General features: G+C 34.8%; 1 protein-coding gene across 2 annotated transcripts; it reads left to right on the forward strand.

Moving 5' to 3' along the window:
• Positions 1-26,732, forward strand: LOC149804890 (uncharacterized). 2 transcript variants are annotated; one of them, XM_089945612.1, is made up of 8 exons: positions 1-134; positions 6,039-6,182; positions 7,019-7,119; positions 10,329-10,569; positions 13,353-13,517; positions 14,572-14,731; positions 18,077-18,237; positions 22,677-26,732. In XM_089945612.1, the coding sequence occupies exons 1-8, from the start codon at positions 101-103 to the stop codon at positions 22,826-22,828; spliced, it is 1,158 nt and encodes a 385-aa protein (XP_089801738.1). In that variant the 5' UTR covers positions 1-100; the 3' UTR covers positions 22,829-26,732. The 2 variants fall into 2 exon arrangements, with proteins under 2 accessions (XP_089801738.1, XP_089801728.1); XM_089945602.1 differs by having other exon boundaries at positions 56-368.
• The last annotated feature ends 1,125 nt before the right edge of the window (positions 26,733-27,857 follow it).

Raw genomic sequence — 27,857 nt, forward strand, 5'->3', positions numbered from 1 at the left:
ACAAATCTGGAATATTTCATCTTTGGATAAAATCTCTAAGAGGAATTTGGGCTCATACACCGAACACGGTCACTGACATGTACACAAGCATGTGGCACACATGATTGTCAGAACCATCGATAAGATCATGAACGGTACATTTTTATCTAAGCAGTCGCTTTGTTTGCTTTTGAAATTTTAACTGAACCATTTCTTTTTAAGAATATATTGTGCAGAAATGTCGCGAAATACTATTTACAAGCCACTGACGTTGTTGAGGAAGGTATTGAAAACGTCTAGTGCACAATACAACCGCTTCTTTGACCCAATTGTTTTTAGGTCAGTGTTGTTCAATAGTCGATTCTTCAGCCTGTCAACCGGTTGGTCAAGTATGTATTATGATTAACAAAGTTTAGTTTTAAAAATAATAAAATTATTTAATGCATGCATCGAAAGAGGCCGAAGCATTTTCTCGCCATAATTTTTTGTTGACCGTATATATCACGGGATCGGATACTTCAGAGACCAGTCAACGTGTTATCTTTTGATAACGCATATGAGTTTCCCATTGGTTGTTAAATAGTAACATCAAAAATGGGGAGCGACTAATCATCCCAAGACTACACCAAGACACCCCAAAGACTCTCCCTAAACACACTCTCCTAACCAGCATACATTTATATAATTAAAAAATTAAAATAATAATGTAATCAGTATAACAATGCATTGTATAAAATAGAATAACATCAGCAGAGTTTTTCCGTTGTCGCTCATGGTCAACGGAAAGACCCAAAGACTCTCCCTAAACACTCTCACATAACCAGTATACATTTATACAATTAAAAAAATAAATGTTACAAATTTTTGTTTCAAAAAAATCTTTTTCTCTGACAAACAGGGGTCCGCTTAATAATCAGATCCGAAGGGCACTACATTTATAATCTTTTAATTATTTTATTGTGTTAACAAAACCTATGCCAATTAAATAACTAATTAAAGGAGAACCGAAAAGTGTGCCTTTCTTTGATTATATTAATCAGTATCAAAATTAAAGATGTATAGCAAATCAAAGGTGATTTGTTTGGCAAATTGTAAGGCTCGTGAATTTAATCTTCTTAATGGCTACAGTGTTATTGAATACTTGCGTGGGGAGTTTAAGCCAATTAATGTATTAACGGGAACAAAAAAGGATGCCGTAATGGGACGTAATGGATGATATCCTGGCATTAATCCACTTGATTAATGAGCCGCACAATTAATTAATCAGTATAAAAGGTGTTTCTTTTGTTTGTTTTGCTTGCCCGTAAAAGTGCTTACTTAGCTCAGATACATTCATTATAAACATGTCTTTACCGGGTGTGCATATAAACGTCATTAATTTTATTGCAGTTCATATCTGATCTGCTTGTCGGTTCATATACTTAAATATTTATCAGTTCAATCTAGAATTTGAAATCTAAAATGGCTTTGAAAAAGTGCAATATTATCGCTACAAAAAGAGCAGCATTTTGGCCCTGTGGTTCATGTTGTTTAAATTGTACGTCTGACTGCATACTTTGCAACTCTTGCAAACAATGGAATCATTCCAAATGTGAGCAGTTATCTGCAGAAAAATTGAATATCTTTTATGAAAACGATAAAGTACCATATGTATGCAACAACGGTTTCATGTTGGAGATGGGGACTTCAACTAACAACTACACTGAAGGATTATGCCGCTTAGCACAGATGTCGTGTTACGGTGTTGACAGTCTCTGCTTCGGAGCAACAAGAGAGGGACAGTTCCTGGAGTCCTTTCAGTTGTATGGAAAACAGATCATCCTATCCGATTTTGTGGAAATAGATCGAAACGCACAAGAAATCATGAACAAGTGTGGTTTGTCTTCTTTCGGTGTACCTTTGCTATCTACTGGCGACGGCAACTGCCTTTTCAACTGTTTCAATTGCGTTGACGGGTAGTGAAGTTTTGGCGTCAGAACTGAGGTTGCGCACATCGATTGAAATGTCACAAAATGCTGAAACTTACAAGTCACAATCTGACTTCGACCAGTTAATGGACTATTCTCCCTCCTATGAGGAATCCCTCATTTCATGCTGCACAGATGGTGGATATTCATCAATATGGACTATAATGGCCCTTTCTGCTGTAGTAGGTTTACCAATTCAGACTGTATCCTAGGAATGAATGGTCCATTGGACAAAACTCAGGAAGTGTTGACTAAATTGTTTTATATAGAAGATATCATAAACAGTGCACAGCTTACCATATTATGGAGCAAAATTGGTCCAAAACGTAACATCTGGACTGCCAATCATTTTGTCCCAGTTCTAAAGAATATTGGCAGTCATGCACACAACGAACAATTTCAGCCTCCAGAAATGAGTACACCAATCGTAAGCAATAAGCGGAAATTTTCTTTCGAAGTCATGGACAACATGGAGAAGGATGTCAAAATTACCAGAATTGAGAAGTCAGCATCATCAAAAACATTATTGGAGACAATACACAGTTTCTCAATAGAAAAAGATTACATTGTAGATCAGCAAAGCGATCAATCAATCACCAATGATGACTCTGTTATGTCAACTGAAAAAAAACGGTGACAACACTGATGAGAAAGTTGAAAATGATGCTAAACCTGCCTCTTTCTCAGTTCCTATAAACGCGAGACAATTAACGTCAGGACAGTGGCACTCTGGTCAAGAATCATACAAACTGATCACTAAAAAAGAATATGTACACAGTTAAATCAATATTTGTGATTAAAAATGGACACTTGATAAATGTTGAGCACAAAAAATTAAAACATTTTTTGGTCAAGTGATAAAGAATTTAAAATGTAAAACATTATTTTAGGTGTCTTGTGATGTTTTATAGAGTCTTGGGGTGTCCTGGGGTCTTTCCTTTGACAATGACAGACAAGGGTAAAAATTCTACTGATGTTAAACGATAATTATGCAATGCATAATTATAATTTTTACTTTTTTACCTTTTATTTTATTTTTTTAATTGTATAAATGTATAATGGGAGGGTGAGATTGTTTTGGGACAGTCTTGGGGTAGTCTTGGGGTGTTTAGTCGGACCATCAAAAATGCGGTACATCAGGTATAAATGTTCTCTCAGACTAACAGTGTAAACCTAGCTGTCACGTTGAAGTTGTGATGGTCCTTTTTTTTTCTTCCTTTTTTTTTTGGTATGCAGATGATATTGTCTCCAGTTTTATTCAGAATATCGTTTAATGTTATTTTAGTATTAACAATACAACCAAAAATCCTTAATTTTTATATATTTAAAAAAAAGGTTATGATGGTGATAATGGTAGTATCAGTGTAAAGATATTTTTGCTAAGCAAAAGTTAACCTTGATTAACAATTTCAAAGTACCAAACTGGGCAAATGATATTAACTTATTGGTTAAAATTAGTAACAATGCATTATGAATGTGTTGGGACTATATGCACGTTGTATACATTTTGTAAAATGGTTAACAAAAAAAGTAATTATGCAAATTTTCTGTGCAAAATTCCAAATTTGTTGTTTGTCATTTACCCCATTCCCACCAAAAATTGTCAGAATTGGCCAGAAAAAATGTTCACCTATTCATTTTCATATCCTTGCTATTAAAAGGCTGGGTGTTTGTCTTTTAGATGATGCTGTGTGGATTACAAAATTAGTACCATGAATGAGCTTCACAAATCCACTGTACTTTACACCATGAACATCATTTGCAAAACAATAAGGAATTATGATATTTGGTTCCACTGTACTTTAAGTACACCATGAACATCATTTGCAAAACAATAAGGAATGGATGATATTTGGTTCCACTGTACTTTAAGTACACCATGAACCTCATTTGCAAAACAATAAGGAATGGATGATATTTGGTTCCACTGTACTTTACGTACACCATGAACCTCATTTGTGAAACAATAAGGAATGATGATAGTTTGTTCCACTGTACTTTAAGTACACCATGAACCTCATTTGCAAAACAATAATGAATGATGATATTTGGTTCCACTGTACTTTAAGTACACCATGAACCTCATTTGCAAAACAATAAGGAATGGATGATATTTGGTTCCACTGTACTTCAAGTACACTATGAACCCTCATTTGCAAAAGAATAAGGAATGATGATATTTGGTGGGCTACAAGTTGTGGCGTTTCCGGTATTCCTGAACTGTATTTGATTCTGTTCAAGCCTGTGTCCTTATATACTTAAATACAGACTGCACTATTACTATGAAGGTGACACTGCAAAAAGCTTGCCCAAGATGTGATGGGGACGGGTCATTTTTTTAGAAGCACTTTTGTGCAGCAAGGTACTTTACTTTAGTGGAGCTTACAGTGGAGCTTACAGGGCTTATAGTTTTTGCTTCACCCACCCCCTCAAACAAAACAAAAAAAACCTCAAGGAGAAACTACACACGGGGATTTGGTATCAAGAGACATTCAGATTCAGTTATTCCACTTGGCTACCAAAATTTGGTGAGATATATTTTTTTTGAGGATGAAGAATAAAATAATATAACAATTTTGTAAAAACTAAAGGCTCTTGGTGACTGATTATGTGAAATAATGGTCTGTTATGTCAGGAGACAACTACCTCAGTAATAGAGTACCTCAGATGGCCACTGATACCATCTTTCAATCTCTGTGATAAAAGCTTAAAAATTGTTCCTTTGACTCAGTTCTCAGATATAAACTGCAGTTCAGTTACATTAAATAAACCCCATACACAACAAAGAATGGCCAATGGAAAGTCTCCAATGTTGTGGCAGTTTAGGCATTGTACTGGTATGTCACCTTGCACATATCATACCTTAGTAATATACCTTACACATTGTAGGCCAGTGGTTAGAGCATCTGTCTAGGATGTGGGAGGTCGTGGGTTTGATCCCCAGGAGAGTCATACCAAAGACTGACAAAAATAGTACTAACAGCTGCCTCACTTGGCGCTCAGCATTAAGAGGTTAGTGTTAGGACTAGTCAGCCTGGTGTCAGGATAATGTGACTGGGTGGGACATCATGCTACATGTCTGCGGCAAGATGCCCCAGTGCTAGACATCACTATAAACTGTCATACTGCAGACATTTTAGCGATATGACTAAATTTTTTAAAAAGTTATGTTAAAAATCCAAATCACACACACTCACTATCCATTAGGCCACCGGAGAGGTTAGTCATTATTGCTGTTAATACTTTGAGATCTTTTTTATTAAAGTTGTTCATTTGAATATATTTCCTTAACACCAGATGGATTCTCACCATACTTCATATCAGTCATCATGCTTGCTTGCACCATTTACCATGAGGTCAAGGTCATAGTAGCGGAAAAATCTGCATTAAGGTTTTGGTTCAAGTTTGTGCAGTTGCTCATATTTCCTAAAAACATGGCATGAATAGTTATGGAACTAAGTCAGTTAACTTGTTAATATGCACTCTTGCCCGTTTGATCTTAGTTTTGGTCATAGCTTTTTAATTTGTCTTTAATTTCCTTAACCCTTGATAGGTCTTGTTGTTGTGGGGTTTAATGCCATTTTTCAGCACATGATAGGCTATGCATGGTGGCCAGTATTAATGGTGGTGAAAGAACCACCAACCCACAAGAAGCTACTGGCAAGCTTTCTCACATACCCACATTGGCCGAATCCGAGACTCGAACCCATGCAGACAGAGGTGAGATGGCAGTGATCCGTAACAGAAAGCGCTTTAGACCACTCAGCCACTCGGGGCCCCTGATGGGTTTTGTTAATACATTGGAGGAATAGTGAAGACAATTCATTCTAATATATGCTTACTCAACCTTTTGACATTGGGGTGAAGTTTGGATTTTTTTTTGTGCAATGCTTTGATCATGGGCTTGATATGTTAGCCCAGGCCTTTTGGTTTTCAAGTGAACAATAGTTGTTTGCAAACAAAATGCCAGAGAAGGAATTTACCATTTTAAAAGTACAAGAAGTTATAAATTTATGAATATTTATTGTCAGATTTTGTCTTTTGAATATATATATATATATATATATTCTTTCTTTCTTTAATCCTACAAAGGCAAAGACAAGAAGCTATTCACCCCAGGTCCACTGGGAACTGCGCCTTCAGTAAAAGAGGCCATGTTAAGGGATCTTGGGTCAAGAGACATTGAGTTTATCAACTTAGTCAAAAGAATTCGAACTAAGGTTTTGGATGTTGCAGGTAAGAAATTTGAAAGCATACTTGCAGTGTTGCAATTCGTTTAAAAGTGCATTTTTTAATGTAAGCCTCCTCTTCTAGAAAGCAGAATACATGTACACAGTTCTCCATGAAAATGAACTTTGTAGAGTTCTACAGATCAAGTGAATCCTTTGTATTCTGAACTCTTGAGTTCATAGGAGTACCATATGTCCAGCTTTTTAAATATTATAAAATTAAAATAAACATCAATATATCAGAATTCAGTTTATTATTATTGTTATTATTATTATCATTATTATTATTATCAAAAGACTGCCAGATCATAATATGTTCTTGCATGCTGAAGTATAACTCAACCTTTAAGAGATGGTAATTGCAATGATAATAATGAAATTAATTTAAAAAGTTTTTGAGAATTTTTCACAATCCTTGAAAGAAGGTTATACTTACTACAGTGCTTTTATAAAGTTTGATTTTTTTCTTGCAAAATAGTACGGTACCTGTGAAAAAATACTAGTCAACTAGTAATACAGCAGGAACAAAAATATCCTTTTATCTTATGATATACTAAATGACAAATGACTCTAATTTTTGTCATAGTTATTAAATTTTAAAGATTTATAAATTCAATAGAAACAAAAAATGACAAAAACATGTGTCTTGTACTCATGTTTTTGATGATGGCGAGTGATATTTTCTATTTTAACCATTCTGAGACAGAACACCCAAGTATATGTCCTTCAAATGGTTGTTGACTCACTTAATAATGAACATACAGTTTACATTTTGTTAGTATCATTTTACATCTTGAATTTGATCAGTGTATTTTAAACATTTTCACTTTCATATCAACACAGGTGTATCTCATGGTGAGTATACCTGTATACCTATTCAGGGCAGTGGAACATATGCAGTGGAGTCTGTTTTCCAAACCACAGTTTCAAAACAAGGAGGAAAGGTTAGGAATAACTCCTCTGGTCTCTGTAGTATCTCACTTTGTGCATGTATGTCCATTGAATCAAATAACTTGCAATAATGGGCTAGTAACAATTTATTGGCGAGAGATTGTATGTGGGTATTTAGTTTATCTCCATTGATCCCCAAATCCCATCTTTGATACTGTCACCTTAAAAAAAATAGTTCTACCAGAACTACTGAAGAAAACCAAAATTTGGATGAAAATAACATTGATTAATACAAGTGAGTTTTTGAGAAAAGTCAGTTTTATTTATAACTTTTCTTTTCAGTTGTGAATAAAAGAATGAAAATATAGTAATGCTTATAATGACAGTTACCAACAAACACAGTATTGCTGCCTGAGTATGGTTTATTTTCTTGTGTCCATCTGTTGTAAATTACAAACAAACACAATATTGCTGCCTGAGTATGGTTTATTTTCTTGTGTCCATCTGTTGAAAATTACCAACACAGTATCGCCACCTGAGTATGGTTTATTTTCTTGTGTCCATCTGTTGAAAATTACCAACAAACACTGTATCGCTGCCTGAATATGGTTTATTTTCTTGTGTCCAACTGTTGTAAATTACAAACACAGTATTGCCGCCTGAGTATGGCTTATTTTCTTGTGTCCATCTGTTGTAAATTACAAACACAATATTGCCGCCTGAGTATGGTTTATTTTCTTGTGTCCAACTGTTGTAAATTACAAACAAACAGTATTGCCGCCAGAGTATGGTTTATTTTCTTGTGTCCATCTGTTGAAAATTACCAAAAAAACTGTATTGCTGCCTGAGTATGGTTTATTACTTGTGTTCACCTGTTGTTCACTTGACATAAAATTTGTTCTCACAGATGATTATCATTGGAATTTGGAAGTAAAATATAAAGTGGGTATGTACATAAAAGATTTTAAATTTTGTGACAGATCGGTGAAAGGCCTAGATCAGATTTATGGTTTGGTTATATATTCTGCTCTGCTTGTCAGATTACAAATTTTTATACAAGTTTATGTCTTTTTTCTCATTTGTTTATCAGATTTCTTTTGAATTGCTGTTTCTGAATTGAAAGATGAAGTATTTGTGAATATGGTAATCACATCAGAGACAGGAATCTAGAATCAGTTCATTGGAGATGTGGAGTTATCACAATGTAAAATACATACAGAATATTTTTTTTTCCTAAGGTAATATGGAATATAGTTTATCTTGTGCACAAAAGAACACGTTATATTTAAATTTGTGACAGATAAAGCTGTTAAAATGTATTTTTTGTGTATCACAGTATGAAATATATCTGGTATTTATCTCAGATAAGGAAATTTTATTTTTTATTATTTAGACCTGATATTTCTGTTTTAAAGTTGATTTCTGCTTTTCTCCAGATTTGAATCCAATTTTTCTTGATATAGTCCATTTTTTGTATCATCTCCAATCCAGTTTGGGGCCCCCGAGTGGCCGAGTGGTCTAAAACGCTCTCTGTTACGGATCACTGCCATCTCACCTGTCTGCATGGGTTCGAGTATCGGATTCAGCCAATGTGGGTACGTGAGAAAGCTTGCCAGTATCTTCTTGTGGGTCGGTGGTTCTTTCCGGGGTTTTCCCGGGTTCTTCCTCCACCATTAATACTGGCTGCCTTGCATAGCCTATCGTGTGCTGAAAAATGGCGTTAAACCCTACAACAACAACCAATCCAGTTTTTAAAAAATGGTTTGTCCCATCCCATTCCTTAAAGTGTTCATTCTGTATATGATTTAACACATGATTGTTGTAAAGAGTATTCTGATTGGTCAAAAGTTTCTACCCATCCAATGAATCTTCATGTAATGGAAACTGATGAAAATGGTAAGAAAGAAGTATGTTTGCAAAACATGGTGTGCTGAGTTACTGATAGAGACCAGGACACAAAAAGTTTGGAAATGCTTTGAAAAATGTATGGAAATGGGAATAGCTGTAGTGGAAAGTTAATTGAAATTGAGCTGGAAAGTTCATAAGAACCCTAGAGGACTGTCATTTTTTATCAACAGAAGAAAGATTTGAATTTGCTAATAGTGGATGGAAGAGTTTAAGTGCAACACCTTCAAAAGACACTGCATACAGATAAATTAAGCCAAAAAAAAGTAAGTGGTGATAAAAAGGAAAGCAAAAGAAATCTTCATCAAGGTTGAAAAAATAGCAAGACTAGCCTATCAGTATCAACAGGTTGTGTCCAGTAGAGGAAAAGGCAAGTGAATTCATGTGATTATTTGTATATAGTAGATGTATTTGAGTGTTTTATTTGACAGATTTGTTTGGAAAGGAGGAAAATGTATTTTAATGTTTGCTGCAAAATGAACAAATTTTTGTGACTGAATTACTGTGTGAACACTGACATGCACATGTACTAGCTTTGGCACTAACATTATTGAAGAAAAAGTTGGTGTGACAAAGTAAATTGTGAAATTCTTTATATATTGTTGAAAGTTTTGGTAAGTTTGTTAATTTTTTAAATGATTTTGTTTGGTAATGAAGTAACAACTCTGCAATATATTAAGTTAATATGGTCCACCAGGAGTAGTTTGACATAAATGTATGGTGCATTTTTTGCCAGTGGCCAATCACCCACTTGACCCTCAGATCAGGGGTGACATCCCTTGAGATCCCATTGTGGGAGGACCACCAAACCCTACTGCACATTTTTTGGCTTTTTTTAATGGTGGACCAAAATCATGTCTGTATATGCCTAGAATATTAAATCCTTTGGCATCACATCTTCTAGGAAGTTCACTGCAATTGTATTCATCACTATATCAGAAATATATTAGGGATTTAAGAGAATGATAGGTTTGGCATGACATTATCTGTTGCCATAAATTAAATATCTGACATTTTAAAAACTATTTGATCCTAGCTGACCATAAAGCACGTTTGAGTGAATCAGCACACCAGCTTTTGTTGTCATTCCCATGTCCAAATGTTTGTGCAGTTTCCATGCATTTCTTTAGTTCACAAACTGCACATGTATGTTGATGCAAGTATGATTTTTATAGGCAAACACAATCAAGTATTGCATGGCATTATAGATATATTGCATGTCCACATAAATAAAATACAATATATATTTTTCACATATGAAAATATAGGAAAAGAAAATGATACAAAAGATATTTCACTAATAATTTTTATATATTTCATATTCAAAAATGTAATAGCTAGTTTGTTTTTGTTGTAGGCCCTTATATTGGCTAATGGTGCTTATGGTAAGAGGATGTCGAAGATTTGTGAAGTTATTGGGATTCCACATCACATAGAAGTCTTCCCCGAGGATGGCAGAGTCAGTGTTGAAACTGTGGAGGGTATTTTAAAGGGAGACAAATCTTTCACCCTTGTTGGTATCGTGCACTGTGAAACCAGCTCAGGAGTTTTTAACCCAGTTGAGGATGTTGGGCAAGTTGTGAAGAAGTACATCCCAGGTCAGTTTCAAACTGAACTTTTTTTCTATTATATTCTCATTTCAGCTGCTTACGAACTTCTGTGAGGTACCAGTAACACTTTTCAGGTGGTAATGGCATTGATAACTTTTGTGAGATACAGGTACCACTTTTCAGGTGGTAATGGCATTGATAACGTTAAAGTCTTGTGTTGTAGGTTTTGCAGATCATCTACATGGGGAATACACTGCTAAACAGATGCAGGTGAGACACCACATTTTGTATAAGATTTGTTCGTATCTGACACAGTCAGAGGCAGTGTTGGGTCTATTTTTTTAGACACAAAGAGTCTATTTAGAAGTTCTGAGGGGATGAGTGTGTGTGTGTACATGACCCCAAAACTCCAAGGGAATGTCAACACGTAATGAACACCCTAGTTTGATAATCAAATCATGGTTTTCCTTAAGGTAAATGTCAAACTTTTTTAATGGCATGATAATACACCCAGATCAAAATAGCAATGGTCTTGTCACCCCCTTTGTCATTAGATTAAATAATCAAGACTGAGAATTTGTTATTTTGGCATAGCTTACTCAACCAAGGAAAAAACTAAAGTAATACTGCAATAGTTAACTGCAATTTGTAGTCTTCTGTTATTTTTTTTGTAGTTCACCTGGACATAAAGTCAAGGGTGCTTAAGTTATAACCCTTTATGCTTCATATGTTGTCCATTGTATGTCCGTCTGTCAAAATTGCTTGATACAACTCTGGAGTCCATATTTCTGATCTAATTTTAATCAAACTTGTAATATGAGTTTATATCATCAGAATCTTTGACGAGTTTGATAGTGTCAATATTATTGCATGTTAACCGTACACCTGTTTTGTTAACCTTGTTACCAGTCTGGAGGTTTTATTTCAAATCTAATTTTGATCAAATTGGAATTTGTGCTTGTATCATTAAGCTATTGGATGATTTTGATTGTGAAAGAAATCAGTGCGTATTCATGAGATAATCTTGGATATGATTGGTTTAGTTTGTTACCATGGCGGAGGCCCTAATTCTGATCCATTTTTGATCAAGTGTGGTTTATGTGCATATCTCATTACCATCTTTGCATAATAATGAGATGATCTTGCATATGATTGGCTGTCCGTGTTACCCCCTCAGAAAGTCATATATTTTAGCTGTTTTTTTAAAAAATCAAAATTGAAACAGGTTTATGTCATCAAGGTCTTAAATGGGTTCAGTAATGACAGAATGAGAGAGATCCACACATCTGATTAGCTGGTATTGTTACCTCGCTGGAGGCCATAGATGCAATCTGACCCAAACTTGGAATATATGCTTCTATGATCAGGATCATGGACTGTTTCAGTAATGAGTGAGATTGATGAATATTAATGAGGAGATTTTGCATCTGATTGACTGGGCTTCTTACCACTCTTGAAGCCATAGTTGTGATCTGTTGGTTTTTTTATCATCAATATTGTTGACTTAATTTATAAGCAATGTTAACAAGGCCTTCATCTTTAGAAAGAAATTTTTTAAATCGTCATATAGTAAAACAGGTAAAATCAGCATGATGTAACATTTGGGAGATCATTTTACATAACATGTTTTCTTACACCACTGCTTAAATCAGATTAGTGAAATGGTCAACTGTTTAGTTATGTTTCCAAGTGAGCAATATCAAGCCTACTTGGGCCTCTTGCTTCTTTTTACATTTAGCTTGCCAACTCAAATACTGATGTAAAAATTTGCAGGGAGAAGAGGAAGCAGATTGATTAGACTTTAATGAGAATTTTTTAAAATATGATTGGGGATAATTCATTGGTAAGATATCTAAATATATTCCTCCATAAGTGTGAAAAGCTGTCAGTCTTTCATAATACAATTCTTTTTTCCTCACTCTTTTGATCTGAGGTCCATTCTCCGATTTCCAGGTTTCATCATTAATTGGTATTTCACCCTGGTTCTGAAATCCAATGGAGATTCCTGTATACACCACTCCCTTGATAACTCGCACCCTGATAACTTGTGAACCCACTTATAACATGGTGTCAGGCATGGATCCCATTTTTTAAACCCGAAAATATCCCCCAAAATTGTCCCTATTTGTTGAACTTGAAGAAAATTGAGATCAAAATTGGTAATGGAAACTCAGATGTATCGCTTGTTTTATCATTGAAAATGGTAGATCGGACTTGGAAATTTTAATCAACACTATGAAATAGCAAATTTAAAAATAGCTCATACAACTTTTTACATTTTCTTTCCAGAGTCATCAAGAAAATAAATAGCAGTTGGAATGATCTTTCGTATGTTGGATATTTTGAGAATAAAGAACAACTTCATTAGAAAAAGCACATTATTAAAAATTATTATCGACATGATTGTAAAATGAGGATTCATTCATTAAACAGCCAGTTCCCTAACACGGCTTCACCCCACCCACCCACCCCGGTTTTCTCGATGTCAAAGTGATTTTTTTTTCTTCAATTTTTGGAGGTCCCTCGGTAACAAGTGCCTCGCTTATAGTGCAGTCTATGTTTGTGGACCCCATTGTGCGCGAGTTATCAAGGGAGAGGTGTATGATGGTATATGCAATTCTGTACTTATTGCTGTTAGCCCCTCTGAAGAAATTAGATGTTTTTATACTGACAGAACAGTTTATATAAATGGTCAAACAACCCACACAAATAATCTTGCAAACCAGTATAATAATTATAAGTCAGGATAAATATTACCGAATGTTATCAATGATCTATATGTAACAGCAGATTTCATCGATGATTATTTTGGTAGCACTGTTCCGTTGCAGATGTGAGTTACTTTGTTGATGCTATGAGTAGTTTTGGGGCTGTTCCCTTAGACTTCAAGAAAGGTGGTGTAGATTACATGGTCAGCTCAGCCAACAAGTGTCTAGAAGGTGTCCCTGGCTTCTCCTATGTCATTGCCAAGTTGGACAAGCTGCTTACATGCAAAGGTAATGGCTAGTTTATCTGTACTTTATTAAAGAAATGTAGGATGAGAGAAAGTCAGAAAAGCAGCTCAAATGCAGAGGTAATACCAATATTTACATGTAGCGGTAATACCAATATTTACATGTACTTTTTCAAAGGAGAATACAGTGAGAGAAAGTCAGACAAATAGATTAAAAGCAAAGGTCATGCCAAGATATACTCCGATTTTATGCTAGGAGAATGAATTTACAAATATTCTGATAAGTTGCTTAAATGCAAAGGTAGGGTTAATATTTACCCATTCTTTTTCAAAGAAAAGCAGGATGACAGAATGTCTGAAAAACTGTTTAAATGCTATGGTACGGTTAATGTTTACCCATTCTTTATCAAAGAAAAATACGAAGAAAGTCTTAAAAGCTGCTTAAATGGTAAGGTAATGCTAAGGTTGTGGGTAAATGCAAAGTTGAAGCTGACAGGAAATAGCAGTGATTATTCCACACTGTTATGTCAGGGATATTGTGATTATTCGTCTGTCGTTAACTCAAATCTTTTCTTAAACTGGGGGTGGGGAATTCACCAAACATGGTATATAAATTGTCCATGTGCTTTTCATCTGTGAGAAATGTAAGTGTTGGCTCCTTCCCATTGAATGTATATTGAAGGGGGTCAAGTGTAGAAAAAAACACAAAGATTGTAAAAACACACATTTTTGAATATTTTTTTTATCACACTTGACACATGCAGTCATAACAGGAGGATATATATGATATATGCATGAAATTTCGGTTATGTCCCCAGAATCACTGCTTTGAGGGTATTTATGACCCAGGATCACTGTTTTGAATGGGGTTATTACCCCTGGGTCACTGTTTTGAAGGGCATTGTTATCCTAGGGTCGCTGTTTTGGATTGTGTTATTGCCCCTGGGTCACTGTTTTTGAAGAGGGTTATTACCTCTGGGTCACTGTCATGTAGGAGTTTAGGGAGGAGGTAGTACATAATGAAGAAAAAAAGATGTTGGGATAGAACATGGTGAGCCATAGAATGAACTCGAGGTAAAGTTCTCTGTACATTACAGGTAACTCCCGAAGCCTGAGTCTGGATGCATATGATCAGTATATAAACCTAGAGCAGAGCTCCCAGTTTAGGTTTACCCCACCCACCCACACCATGCTGGCCTTCAACCAGGCCCTGAAGGTGTTTGAGGAGGCTGGAGGATTAGCTGGACGAGCCAAGAGGTAGGCAGACTGAGCAGCAAGGACGTGAAGCTCCATATATCTCTGTGAACAAGTTCTTTAACGTAGCTACTGCTCTTCCCCTGTTGAAAAAGCACATAACATGATGCATGGTGGTGAGAGTGGGAGAGGGAGAGAATTGACCGTGAGTGAAATGCGCAAATATACAAATTATTATAAGTAATCATTTACATCAGCGAATCAAGAAAATCATTTGGTTTCTTTAATGCAGTCTTAAAACCTTTAAAAAATTTAAATCATAAGATGGTTGAGATGAATTAGACATGAGCTGCCGCACATAGAAATCTGAGTTATATTATTATCCCAGTGGAATTCTAGCAGACAAGTGGGCAAGGGAAAAAAAACCAAGAAAAATACTTACAAATACAGTTTGTATGGATCTCCAAGTTGCTTGCTTGAGAAACTGTATGTATAGCAAAAAAGCAGCATACATGCAATTAGACTTTAATGTAAAATCCATTGTAATAAAAGAGCAGGAAGGACAGAATGTAAAGTCCATTATAATGGAGGGAAGGACAAGATGTGGTCAAGTCCATTGTAGTTACAGGTAGGAAAGTACAAGATATAGTTTGCGCATAATTATTAATATTTATTCTTTCCTACATTATTCTTGTGTTTTTTCTACAGATATTCTTGTAATTGAACACCTAAAAGTGACATCATTTCAGTTTAAGCATAGTAGAAAAAATCATTACAGGTATAACTAGATGACAGATTTATCAGGGTATAGTGGGACCCTGCCACCACCTTGAAGCTGGCCAGACTGAACATCTTTTATGCGAGTGTTAATTGTTCTGTGCCATCTTATGCTTCACACTCAGATAGTGTGCCCAACACCCCAATATGAATCTGGTCCACAGAAAGTCCACTTAAATTGCTTTGTTATAACATGAATTTGGATATAGCAAGGTTGTGGTGTAGCTTTTAAATTTATACATCCTCTTCACCAATTGCTGCAGTTTTATTACGGCCACAGTGAATGAATGTTATTTGTTTACATGTAAAAAATATATTGATTTCTTGCATTACACACCCTTGAAACAGGCAGTCACTGGACTTTATTCATTGGTAATCTAAGTTTCATTGCATACCATCATGCACACCAGGGCAAAAAGTATATATATATATATATATATATATATATATATATATATATATATATATATATATATATATATATATATATAATTTAAATTATAAAAAAAACCCAAAATTGAATTTTGCGTCTAGTTGAGCTGGTTTAGTCCAGTACTTGAAGTGCTTTGTACATTATATAAACTATTATTTAATTAATAATTAATGACCTTGACACAGACATGTGAGTAGTGAAATGTAAATGTGCTAAGTCTTGGTTTATGTTATTCTTAGAATAAATTGTGCATTTTACACACATTCTAATATATGTTGGTTATTACAACCTTTTCTTGTATCCATGGTGACATTGATAAGTAGCACTCTGTTGACTCATTTCTTCCCTTAACATGTGTCAGATTCACTATATTATTTAAATTTTCTCATGTATCAGGGCCATAGAAGGACAAATCACTGAAGTTGGACTTTACACTGCACTTGTTCAAGTTATTTTTCAGATGAGAAATTTCGGCAGGTGATTAGTTGGGCTTTTTTGCACCTGGGACTGGAAAGACAGTTCTTTTATAGCAACATGATAGTCTTAACATTTTAAGGACATTTATGTCGGAAGATGAATTGAAATGGGAATGCAGCAGTATCTACATTTTATGTTTGTGAATATACGTTGTATTTATATCTGTTTTGACTTGCTCTGCTGCAGCCTATCTTGCATTGTACACTTCATTTCTTTTCATTGCTTTTATCAATAATGTGACAGGGTGCTTTTATTGATAGATGTACAGAAGTAATGGAAACCTATTTGTTTTATGCTCGCTTACAAGCCACAGCATGTCATATTATGACGTTGTCCATACATCCACTGGTCTGACTGCTCCTTATTTTGATTCACATCATCGGTGGCCTTAGAGGTTAGAGCGTCTGTCGCAGGTGGGGGAGGTCGTGGGGTTGAAGGTCGGCCAAGTCATATCAAAGACTTATAGGAAGAATGGTACTTGCAGCTTCCTTGTTTGGCTCTCAGCATTAAGGGGTTAGTCTTAGGACTTAGGATACATTGTACTGATGATTAAAGAAGGAACCTATATATTTTGGGCTTTATTGATCCAAGGTCAAGGTCATGGTAAGTGTAATAAAAATAGAATGGTTTCTGCACAGAAACCCAGTTTAGTTCAAGACAACACACCCTAATGGACTTGTGAAACATGAGGCAGGTTCACAGGTACTGTTCATGGAACTTATGTTTTGTGCCAAAAATATTTTTAAGACCAACTTTAGTCTGCATTTGTCATTCAAATCCCCTGCATTAGATCTTGGTCTTGTTCAGATCTGCAGATCAGGTAAATAGTCGGGCATCTTCAGTGCTGAGCACACAATATGACCCAATCTATATACACAAACTTACAAGTCAACCAGTGTACATGTGGAAATGAACCACTTTTTTTCACCAGTGTTTTGTTTGTTTTCAGAATTGCTAGCATCAGTTCTTTGCCATTGTAGTTTGGTTTAAATTGAAGTTATAACCTTTCTTAGATAGGTATAGCTACCTCATACAGACGGGCATGTATGCTGGATTTTATTTAACGTATAACTGACATTAATGGACATCAACACTGAAACAGTAGGTGGTTGTCAAAGCTTGCCAGTAGTTTCTGGTGGATCGGTGTTTCTTCTTGGTGGTTTTCCAGGGTTCTTCCTCCACAAGTTACTCTGGCTGCCATGTATAGCCTATCTTGTGCTGAAAAATGGCATTAAATCCCACAACAACAGCAAAAATACTGAAAGAAAATAGTATATTCAGAAATGTGGCTACCAAAAACATGGATTTTAATGTGAGCACCTGGCAGATGGAAGGTACGTGCTAACTGTTCTATGATACAGAATAATTTTTGCTCTCTTTCTCTCTTTGAATCTAAATACAATTTTGGCAGAAACTGATATCTTATAGTGTTGAAGAGTGTAAGCATATTTATAAATGAGATCTATGCTGCTGTTAAGCACATGATTTCTTGAACTGTTGACAGTAGACTGGTGTTAGCCTGGATGATGGTTTAATGTATGTGCTGTCCATTATTGATTGGCTTTGCATAAAAATCCATTTTTTAAACATTTTATAGCATTTCCCTACTGGGTGTTTCAAAGGACCTATATCAGGGAAGAAGAAATTCAGAAAGTCTTTTGAAATACAGTATTTTGAATGATTCCATCAGCAGCAGAATAACATTCTCTCCATTTTGTCAGGTACAAGGACAACAGGTCGATACTTCGGGAAGGAATGAGGAAGCTGGGCTTCAAAGAATTTCTAGATTCCAGTCATGAGGGATACATCATTACCTCCTACCGATTTCCCAGTGATCCTAACTTTGATTTTAAAGAATTCTACTCCAGGTTAAATGAGAAAGGTTAATATTCATATTTACTTCCCTCCATTGCCAAACATTTCATGACTTTTTCATTTGTAATTATATTTAATCATGCTAATGTATTTTCATTAATGGAATGTATTAATAATCATGTTAGTATATTTTCACTAATGGACTTGTTTTGACACTTGAATTTTCTCCATGTTACAGAATCTTAAGTTTGCTAATCACAATCTGTTAAACCACACCTTGCTGTCACAAAATGTTTCAATATCCTTAATTTCTTCCCTGAATATTCTTTAAATCTACAAGAGCATTTCATTAAGTTCAGATTTGTATATAGCTTTTTTTAATCGTATTTCTTGCAGCTTTAATATTGAATTTTTAAATTTAAATGGTCAGGCCTCCAGGTGAGATATTTGGTCCCTCTGTGGTATTGATCATTTCTTAACCACATAATGATTCCCAAGCCTCATTGGTGGAATTGATCATTCCTCAACCATTCACACTCTTGGAAAGTGGTGATGCATGAGAAATCCTGCAAGTTTCAAGTCATGCATATGAAACTGTACTTCGGTGCATTATACAGTTTTATTCAGTTGTTCACCCTTCAAGTGCTTGTTGTGACACAAGTGAACTTGGTAGAAATATTGTAGTGCTTATCACAATGGGCATTTTTGTATCTCTTTACACATCTGGTTTCTTCGGCTTGACATCATTGGTTGTTAAACTAAATTTGATTGGCACATTGGGCCCAAGAACAAGCATTCTGTCCCAGTTTGAACATTGCATCAAGGAAAGTTTACAAATGCATGATTAAAGTATGGGCTATCTATAAGACCCAAAATGTCTGATTCCCAGCATGATTCATCTTTTGATGACTATTTCATTTAGCAAATACTGGCTGACCAGGGGCCCCCAAGTGGCCAAGTGGTCTAAAGCACTCTCCATTACAGATCACTGCCATCTCACCTCTGTCTGTATGGGTTCGAGTCTCGGATTCAGCCAATGTGGGTATGTGAGAAAGCTTGCCAGTAGCTTCTCGTGGGTTGGTGGTTCTCTCTGGGGTTTTCCCAGGTTCTTCCTTTACCATTTATACTGGCTGCCATGTATAGCCTATCGTGTGCTGAAAAATGGCATTAAACCCTACAACAACAGCAACAACAACAACTGGCTGACCATTGTGATGAAGGCAATTTATTTTTAAAATTAGGAAATGTATCAGATTATTGGATCTAGGAAAGTGTAAATGGAGATACCAGTGATTGATTTTGAACCTGAACATGATGTTAAATATGAATTTGATGTACATGCTAGAGATCAAAAAAAGATGGCATTCCAGGTCAATCCCTAATTTCAGAAGCATTTTGAAATTAAATGTAGAACAGGCTGACAAACAAGCTGAATTAAAATGCAGACAATTTTAAAGTAGAGTGCAATTTTCATTTCTTTTCTTACCATAATTTAGTGATACAAAGCTATTTAGCCTTAGCTTTACAAGTCTATGCTCTTAAATAAGTAACATGAAAGAGTGAAAGCAACAAACTGTAAAATTTGACAAATAATTTACTTTTCTAGAATACAATGTGAAAATGAAGAAAAAAAACCACCCAAACTTATGGTATTGCAAATTAAAATCCAGAATAATCCTAGAATTACAGACACAAATCCAAATAATAAAAGTTCTGAATAAACTTTAGTGCAAATCAAAATTAAGTCCAACACAGAAGTTGTTGATGTGCCTGTAGCAGCTTGTATCATGTTGATGTACCAGCAGTCTTTTGTTGAAACACAGTAATATAATTCCAGGTTTTAATTCGCTATAAATTCCAGTGAATGTCTCTTACCAGTAATATAATTTTTAATGAGCATTCTATATATCCAAAGAAAATAATCACAGAATTAAATAATTGGAAGAAATAAATTCCAGCCCAAATTAACCTCTGGACACAACACTAATACAGATTATATTCTGCTAGATCTTAAAACATGAATGAATAATCTTTCCAGTTACAAGATTATATAGTCTTACACTTGACCTCAGGGCAAATTATTACCTAATGGAATATAACCTTAGTAGTCAGTAGAGTACTAATTCAAGAACGTTAAACTATGGCAGAGCTTATGTTCGTGAAAAATATTATTTTGTTGCGAGCTGTAAACAGTTCTTCATAACAGCCATAAAGATCAGTTTTCAAACTTGTTCAAGCTGGCTAAGCTATCCATATACCCATTCAGACAGCAACTGTGAGTTCATGGTACAGAACAATATTCACACACATAATAAAGAAAACAATCAGAAACAATCAACAGATGAATGCTTATACAACTAGAGGCAACATCTTTTAAAGATTTTGATTTCAATAGGCATCTTACAGTGGGGCAGGAAGAAGGTTGTTGTTGTTGTTGTTGTTGTGGGGTTTAACGCCATTTTTCAGCACACGATAGGCCATATATGGCGGCCAGTATTAATGGTGGAGGAAGAACCCGGGAAAACCCAGGAAAGAACCACCGACCCACGAGAAGCTACTGGCATGCTTTCTCACATATCTACATTGGCTGAATCTGAGACTCGAACCGGCGCAGACAGAGGTGAGATGGCAGTGATCCGTAACGGCGAACGCTTTAGACCACTCGGCCACTCGGGGCCCCGCAGGAAGAAGGAGATATTGAAGTGTTATGTAAATATTGAACTTTTAATGTTTCTTCCTCCCTCACATTTATGTTTTGCTTCCCCATTATATTTGTAACAAGGGGGGAAATTCCTGGGAGCATCTCTGGGGAAAAAACTAACATATAATTCAAGGTACATTTGGTGTATACTACTAAAGGAAAACTGCCTGGAATTTAGAATAATAAACAATTATGCAGTAACTAATTACGTGTGGCAATTGTTGCAGACAGTATACCATTCTGTTAGAGAAGAAATGAACTGTTCATGGTTTGTTTGGTCTGGAAATTAAAGGTTGCATCAAACAAATTACAAAAATAATTACATTCCTTTGTTTGTAAATTCAGTGTAATGTGAAGAATTCATGAACTGGGACTATTTTTAATACAAGTACTATAAAGTCAATTCGTAAATCAGTGGATGCAGGTCTCAGTACTACCCACAGTGGAGTATCAGACATTACTTTCTGGGCCGTATCTTATGAGTTTGAAGGGATTTATCTTTAAATAAAAAGTGAATATTTTTATAAGGTAAGTGACAGTGTTAAGAAAATTGGCTGTTACTTGTTAATGGATTTTCCTGCAACCTAATAAATAATGATTGCAGTACACCCAGTTATCACTGACACGACTCTAAAATGACACAGCCATATCAGAGAAAATGCATATCCCATCTGTTGCCATGCCTATGGTAGTGGGGATTGAGCTGTAGCAGTCACTTTTCTGATAGCGTTGGCATGGGTGGCACCAGTGTAAACAGTTTGTTAAGAATTTGCAAGAAGTGTTTTTCATTTGCTAATGTTTTCTAAACCATTTTATAGGTTCTTCATGGTTGGAATTCATCATTATGAAGCTAAGACAATTCACAGAAAATTTGCATTAGGGTTTTGGTTGAAGTTTGTACATTTCCTTTTATTTTCTAAACCAATTTACAGATTTTCTTTATGTAGCTAAGACAGGTCATACTGTAACATATATGCTTGCCCCTTTGACCTTGTGGTCAGAGTCAGATTTATGGAAAATTTGTGTTAAGATTTTTGGTAAGGGTTCTTCATTTGCTTATCGTATACCCCTTAATTGATTTTCTTGATACTTGGAATCAATGATTATGAAACTAAAACAATTCATTTTGAAGTGTGCACTCTTGCCCTTTGATTTTGGGATCATAGTCATAGTCATAGAAAATGTGTGCTGAAGTTCTGGCTAGTTTTTCATTTGCTTGCAATTTGCAAAACCAATTGAAGGGTTTTCTTAATATATGGAATGAATCCTTATGAAGCTAAGACAATTCATTCTGCAGTATGCATGCTCACACATTTTATTTTAATGCATTCGTTGTGGGCATGGCATAAAGACTCTGGCCTTTTTGTTGCATAATCTACTAGGCTGGCATGCTGTTGATGTCATTGGTAAAATACAGTAAGCATCTTGAACAGTTTGACCTGGGTATTTCTGCAAGCTGCTTGCAACACAGTTACTGTCAGGCCTGCCTTTAATCAGCACCATGTAGCCATTTTTATGCCAGCAGGCCATTAAACCCTAATGCATACTGCTGTGAAGTTAATTAGGTAATTGCTGATCATAAAGGGTCACTTGAGTTTCTAATGCATCAAATTGCCTGTATTAGGCAGTGGTAATCTGGCATAAGGATATCGTCACTTTCCAAAAGTAGCCAATTAAGATAGGTTTGACTGTATTGTCTTTATGGTTTCATATTCATTTAACACTAATGTAGAATCTCTTCTAAATTACTGATGTAAGGTTTTCTGTTTCACTGAAACTGAAGTTATAAATCTCTGTTTCCATAGATCAAGTGATATACCCAGGGAAAGTGCTGAACGCCGACTGCTTCAGAATAGGAAATATCGGATACCTTTTCCCTGAGGATATGCATCACCTCTTGAAGTGCATAGAGGAAGTCTGCCGAGACATGAATATACATCTTCCCATTCAGAACTAGGGTACCAGTGTCATTCTGGAGTATTCGATGTTCTTGTACTATTCTTAATTTATAAATAATGTTAAAACAGCTGATGTAGTAGATCTGTTCAAATTTATTCAGTGCTGGACATTATTATTAACATCGTCATGTTAATATTGAAACAGTTAAATATACATGTGCTGGCTTTCTGCTTTTATTCAGTACCAGTGTGTTAATTTAGGGCTGTTCCATTTTTGAAGTGCACAGGACTAAGGGAAGGAACTTTTGAAAAAAGTATCTGTTAAGGTGCTCAGATTATACTTAAAAAGAAATTGCTAAAAAAAAATCTTTTTAATTGCATTTATTGGTAATAACTCAAAAGTGCCTCTCATTGATCCTAATTATGTTTTGCTGGAATAGCCCATGTTGAAACCATGTGGAGATTTCAGACATTAAACTGTATCAGTGATCAAGATGGGAAATCCTAAGACTTGGACTGTATTCCAGCCAGTACCCTCCAAATGCTTTTTTGATACCTAATTTAGGATGCATTATTATTCCATTATAATGGGTCAGTTTAACCTACCTTTTTAAAAAACATAGACTGAAAATCTGTGCAAAGCTTTGCCTGAGTAAAACGTTCATTAGTCATTTAAACATTGGAGATATTTAATTTCACTGCAGACCCCATTCAGGGTATGGTAGTACAAATAAATTCATAAAAGTGTACATGGAATGGTGTACAGTTTGCACAGACTAGTGGAAGATTACATCATCATTTAAAGTTTCATAATACAAAATTTACATAATTTCTCAAAAATTTAGTATAAAGTATTCACATTGATCATTAGGGTTTGAAAGTTAACAGTGTTTGGTTTCCTAAGCAGATGCATACGTATAAATGTAGCTCTTATCCTCTTGAAATAAATACAGTTAATAATGGAGTGAAATTCATCACCTGAGTTTGCTTGTCATAGAGAGGGCAGAGCATCATTGATTGCAGCCAAATTATCATCATGCACATCCAGCTTGGTCTGCAGAATCAAGCAGCTCTGCCCGTTCATACTCATTTATGAAAGGACAAGTTCAATTAAAAAATCAGGGTTAAGTTTCTAGATGAAGTTATGTATTATGTATTGTTATAATTAAAAGTCCTCAGGAGGACTAGCTGTCATACTCGGACTTTAAGATCAGGAAAATCTGCCCTTGTGTCCTTTCACATCAACTTTCCCTGTGATTTTCTGGCAAGTTCTGGGTTAAGTTTTAGATTCAAGTTTTCTGTTTGCTCATAGGTCCCAAACCCTGTGGGGAATAGCTATTATATTTGCCATTTCATATTCAAGCATGACATCCCTCCAGACCCTGTGACCCTCATGCAGGTTCAAGGTCATTTAAAAATCTTGGTTAAGTTTTAAAATCTCATTTGAGTGTTCATTTCAAATTCTGTGATTTTTATTTATAATAATTGGTATGTGAATTATGCAGCTTTTTGATATCTGTGCACCACTACACTCATTATGACCTACAGACAGTGTCAAGGTCAGTTAAATATCCTGGTTAAGAATTTGGTTTAAAGTTTTCTTTATTGTCAGAAATCCTAAACTTGGAGAGTGCTAGTTATCTACATGGACATCAGAATTAGGGATCATTTTCCTTACATAACCATGTGCCCTAATCGTTGTTGTGGCACTTGAACAAATTCAAGGTCATTTAAAATTCTTGGTTAAAATTTCTGTTAGAGCATTTCTTGTATGGTTATAAGTCCCATACCTTGGAAGAGACAGACATCATACAGGGATTGTTGAATCAATAACAACTGGTCTTTAATATTTATGCATTCATATTGTCTGTCAGACGTTGTGCGAGGTCAGGGTCAAGTTATTTTTGAAAGTATACACAACAGTATATCTGTATTTTTTATTAGGCATGGATGATGGAAGCAGGCAAGAATTTCTTTTTTTAATATTTTTTTTTGCAGTCACGTGCATCATTGATTTTATTCAAACTGTTTTGAGTCACACAAAAAATTCTCCACAATCATGTATTATTGATGCTTCTGTAAAAAGAATTCATGATTGAGGAATAACAATCAAATTGATGCTGCTATTTAATTAAAGGTTTATATCCTACACCAATAGTCTTCATTCATATTATTGAATATTGTTATTGTAGCAACTATGTTCTTGCCAATTTATGCATACTTGTATGGCTATTTGCATTACATTTGTATTGATGGAAGATTGTAGAACTGGATATATCAGGAATGTAATAATAGATGTTTTCTCAAAGTTTATATTGCCCTATTTAAGTTTTGTTTGTCCCATTCAAGATTTGACTGTCCCATTTAAGATTTGATTGTCCTATTTAAGTTAGGCTAGGCTATGTGCTGGAGGTGGGCTTGCATGGTCTGGCATGGTATTGATAAACATGACAAAATTGGAAGGAAGCATAATTCTAGCAATTTGTAAGACAGACTTTTGTGTATACAATATCTTTTTGTGTATACAGTATCTTGCTAATGTGCAGAGTGAGCCATTTCATCACTTTTATATATTATATTTATTGAATCTGAAGCTGGAATGACTTGCCTGTACTATAAACTTGGAGTGACCACTTTTGGGGGACTGTTATGCATTTTGTCTTTAGTGACCAGCTTCTTAATGGATAGATCAATTTTTTTTATATACCTAATTAGATGACCTATCATGATAGACCCCATCTTTTGAGAGACAGTTTTTGTTGCCAGAAGGGATAGTCTGTCAGTATAATTTTACTGTAGGTGAAAAATGAAGGTTTTTACCTGTAATGTTTTCCAGGGACTTGCATAGTTATCTTTAATGGTTTAGAATAAAATACTGTGTTTAATTTTATTTACACTGCACAGGCCATTTACAATAAGTTTTGTTTCTTGGATTATGACTATCACACCACCATTATCACACTAAGAGATATTGCAACATATTGTGGAATATTTTGAGTAATGATTAGTGGTGATTTCATGTTACCCTACTTGACCTCTTGAGGTTTGATACACACATAATTATACTCTTCCACGCTTAAGCTGCAAATATCTGTTAGTCTGGATCACTGATTTTATTGAAATACCATTTATTGTTGTAAATATATGTGATGCATGTCTGTTATGTAAGCATCAATTTGAATACTTTTTGGTAAGACAGAGTATTTGTAGGAGGCATTCCATTTGGAGTAAGGAATTGAATATTTCATCAAAAGGTTTATAACTATTATGAAGAGAGCAGTGGCAGACTGGTGTGCTATATAAATTAACTTCATCACATCATCTTAAAATTGTTATTGGTAACTTATAAAATTCATGTGTCCAGTCAGAAAAACTCATTTACCTTTCATTTGTCCTTAAGATTGTTTCACATGCATTGGACAATTGGGCAACCATTAATGTCCAGCCCTGATAGTATACTGTCAAGTACAATTGCAGCATATACAGAATTTATCTCCATTTACAGTAAGTAAAAATATTGCCAAACATAGTCAGTTTTGGAAGAAAACAGAATTTGTAAAATATGTTAACACATGTCCAGATGTCAGTTTACAGAAATTGTAATGATTTTACATATATCATATTTTTCAAAAATATTTAGTATGTTATTTGATAAAATACTGTCTTTATACTGTACCTTGCTGTTTGATACTAAATACAAATGTTCATATTGCTTGAATTCTTGTAATTTTACATACATTAAAAAATAATTATTCATTTCAGAGTACAAAAATTATATGTATATGGGAGAAGTGATAGTCTACAAAAAGTAAGTGGAAATGGGGATCAGACCCAAATACAGCTTATGTGAAACATGATACTTTCTAACTGAATTGTAAAAGAAAAATGTACAACATTTATTTTCATTTTGCTCTCAACTGTTTAATCAAATTTCAATTAAAAAAATATATAAGGACTCTGAAAGACTTTTGTTATTAGTAAATGTATGTGGGCGAGAGAGAGAGGGGGTTTATGAATGAAGGAATAATTTTGTAAGAATATGTGTGTTCAGAGTGTATATCTTTGTAGCTGTTATGATGTGCTATATGTTTGCAATTTGATAAAGGTGGTTAATGCCACAGGGGCTCGTATCATTCCTTACATTTTACTTATAAATAATGTATTAATTTTAGTAAATTGTAAGCAATGATATTAGCTCTTGTTATCAAAGTTATCTGCAGCTTCTTGTATTTTTATAGCAATATTAACAAACAACAATTGAAAAATGAATGAACTTGTAAAGACTTTTTTTGCTTTCAGTGAATGTGACTGTGAGAGATGGCTGGATGAAACTAATTTGTGTCCATGTGTACGATTGTAGGTATTCAAAGTGGTATTTAATTGTAGCCTCTGGAGAGGGTTACAAGGTGATTATGATTTTTATTCAGTTAACTGACAATTGTGATATTTTTCATGTTGAAGAGAACTTCTGTTCCATTATCTAATAAGCACCTTTCAGTAACAGTTCATTCTTGTTATGATGGCCGCTGTCACAAGAATCACATGGAAGATATACAGTGTTATTACATGCAAATTAAATATGCCTAAACCTTTGACTTGCTAATTCTAGTTTATGCCAGACTGAGTACAAGGTTACCTCAGATGAGATAAAATTAGTGAGGGTCTCATTAGGGAAATAAGACTGCCCATTGGGAAATGAATATACGCTTGTGGGCGATAATAGCAGTAGTTATTGTACTCTCTGATAACAGTATAAGGTACATCAAACATATGATTCTCAATAAAATGTTAATTAGATAAAACCTCAAATGACTAAAGAACTCATTTTAAAATCATTAGTAAAAGGCAGTCATTAACTGTAGTGTTTAAGTACTGAAACCAAGAACTTTATAATGAAGGTTTCTCCAAGCAAAAACAGTAGCAGCACTTTAAAGAGATATATAAGAATCAAATTCACCAAGTCATCGATTTTCCCTTTTATAATACAAAATGTCATGAATTTTATTTTTCATAATACTGTAATGTAACAATGGGCTATGATCATTACTTTGACATATACTAAGGTATACTTTCTACTGAAAATATTGA

The sequence above is a fragment of the Sinohyriopsis cumingii genome, chromosome 2 (genome assembly GCF_028554795.1).
Source record: "Sinohyriopsis cumingii isolate HCF-2022 chromosome 2, ASM2855479v2, whole genome shotgun sequence".
NCBI lineage: Eukaryota > Metazoa > Mollusca > Bivalvia > Unionida > Unionidae > Sinohyriopsis > Sinohyriopsis cumingii.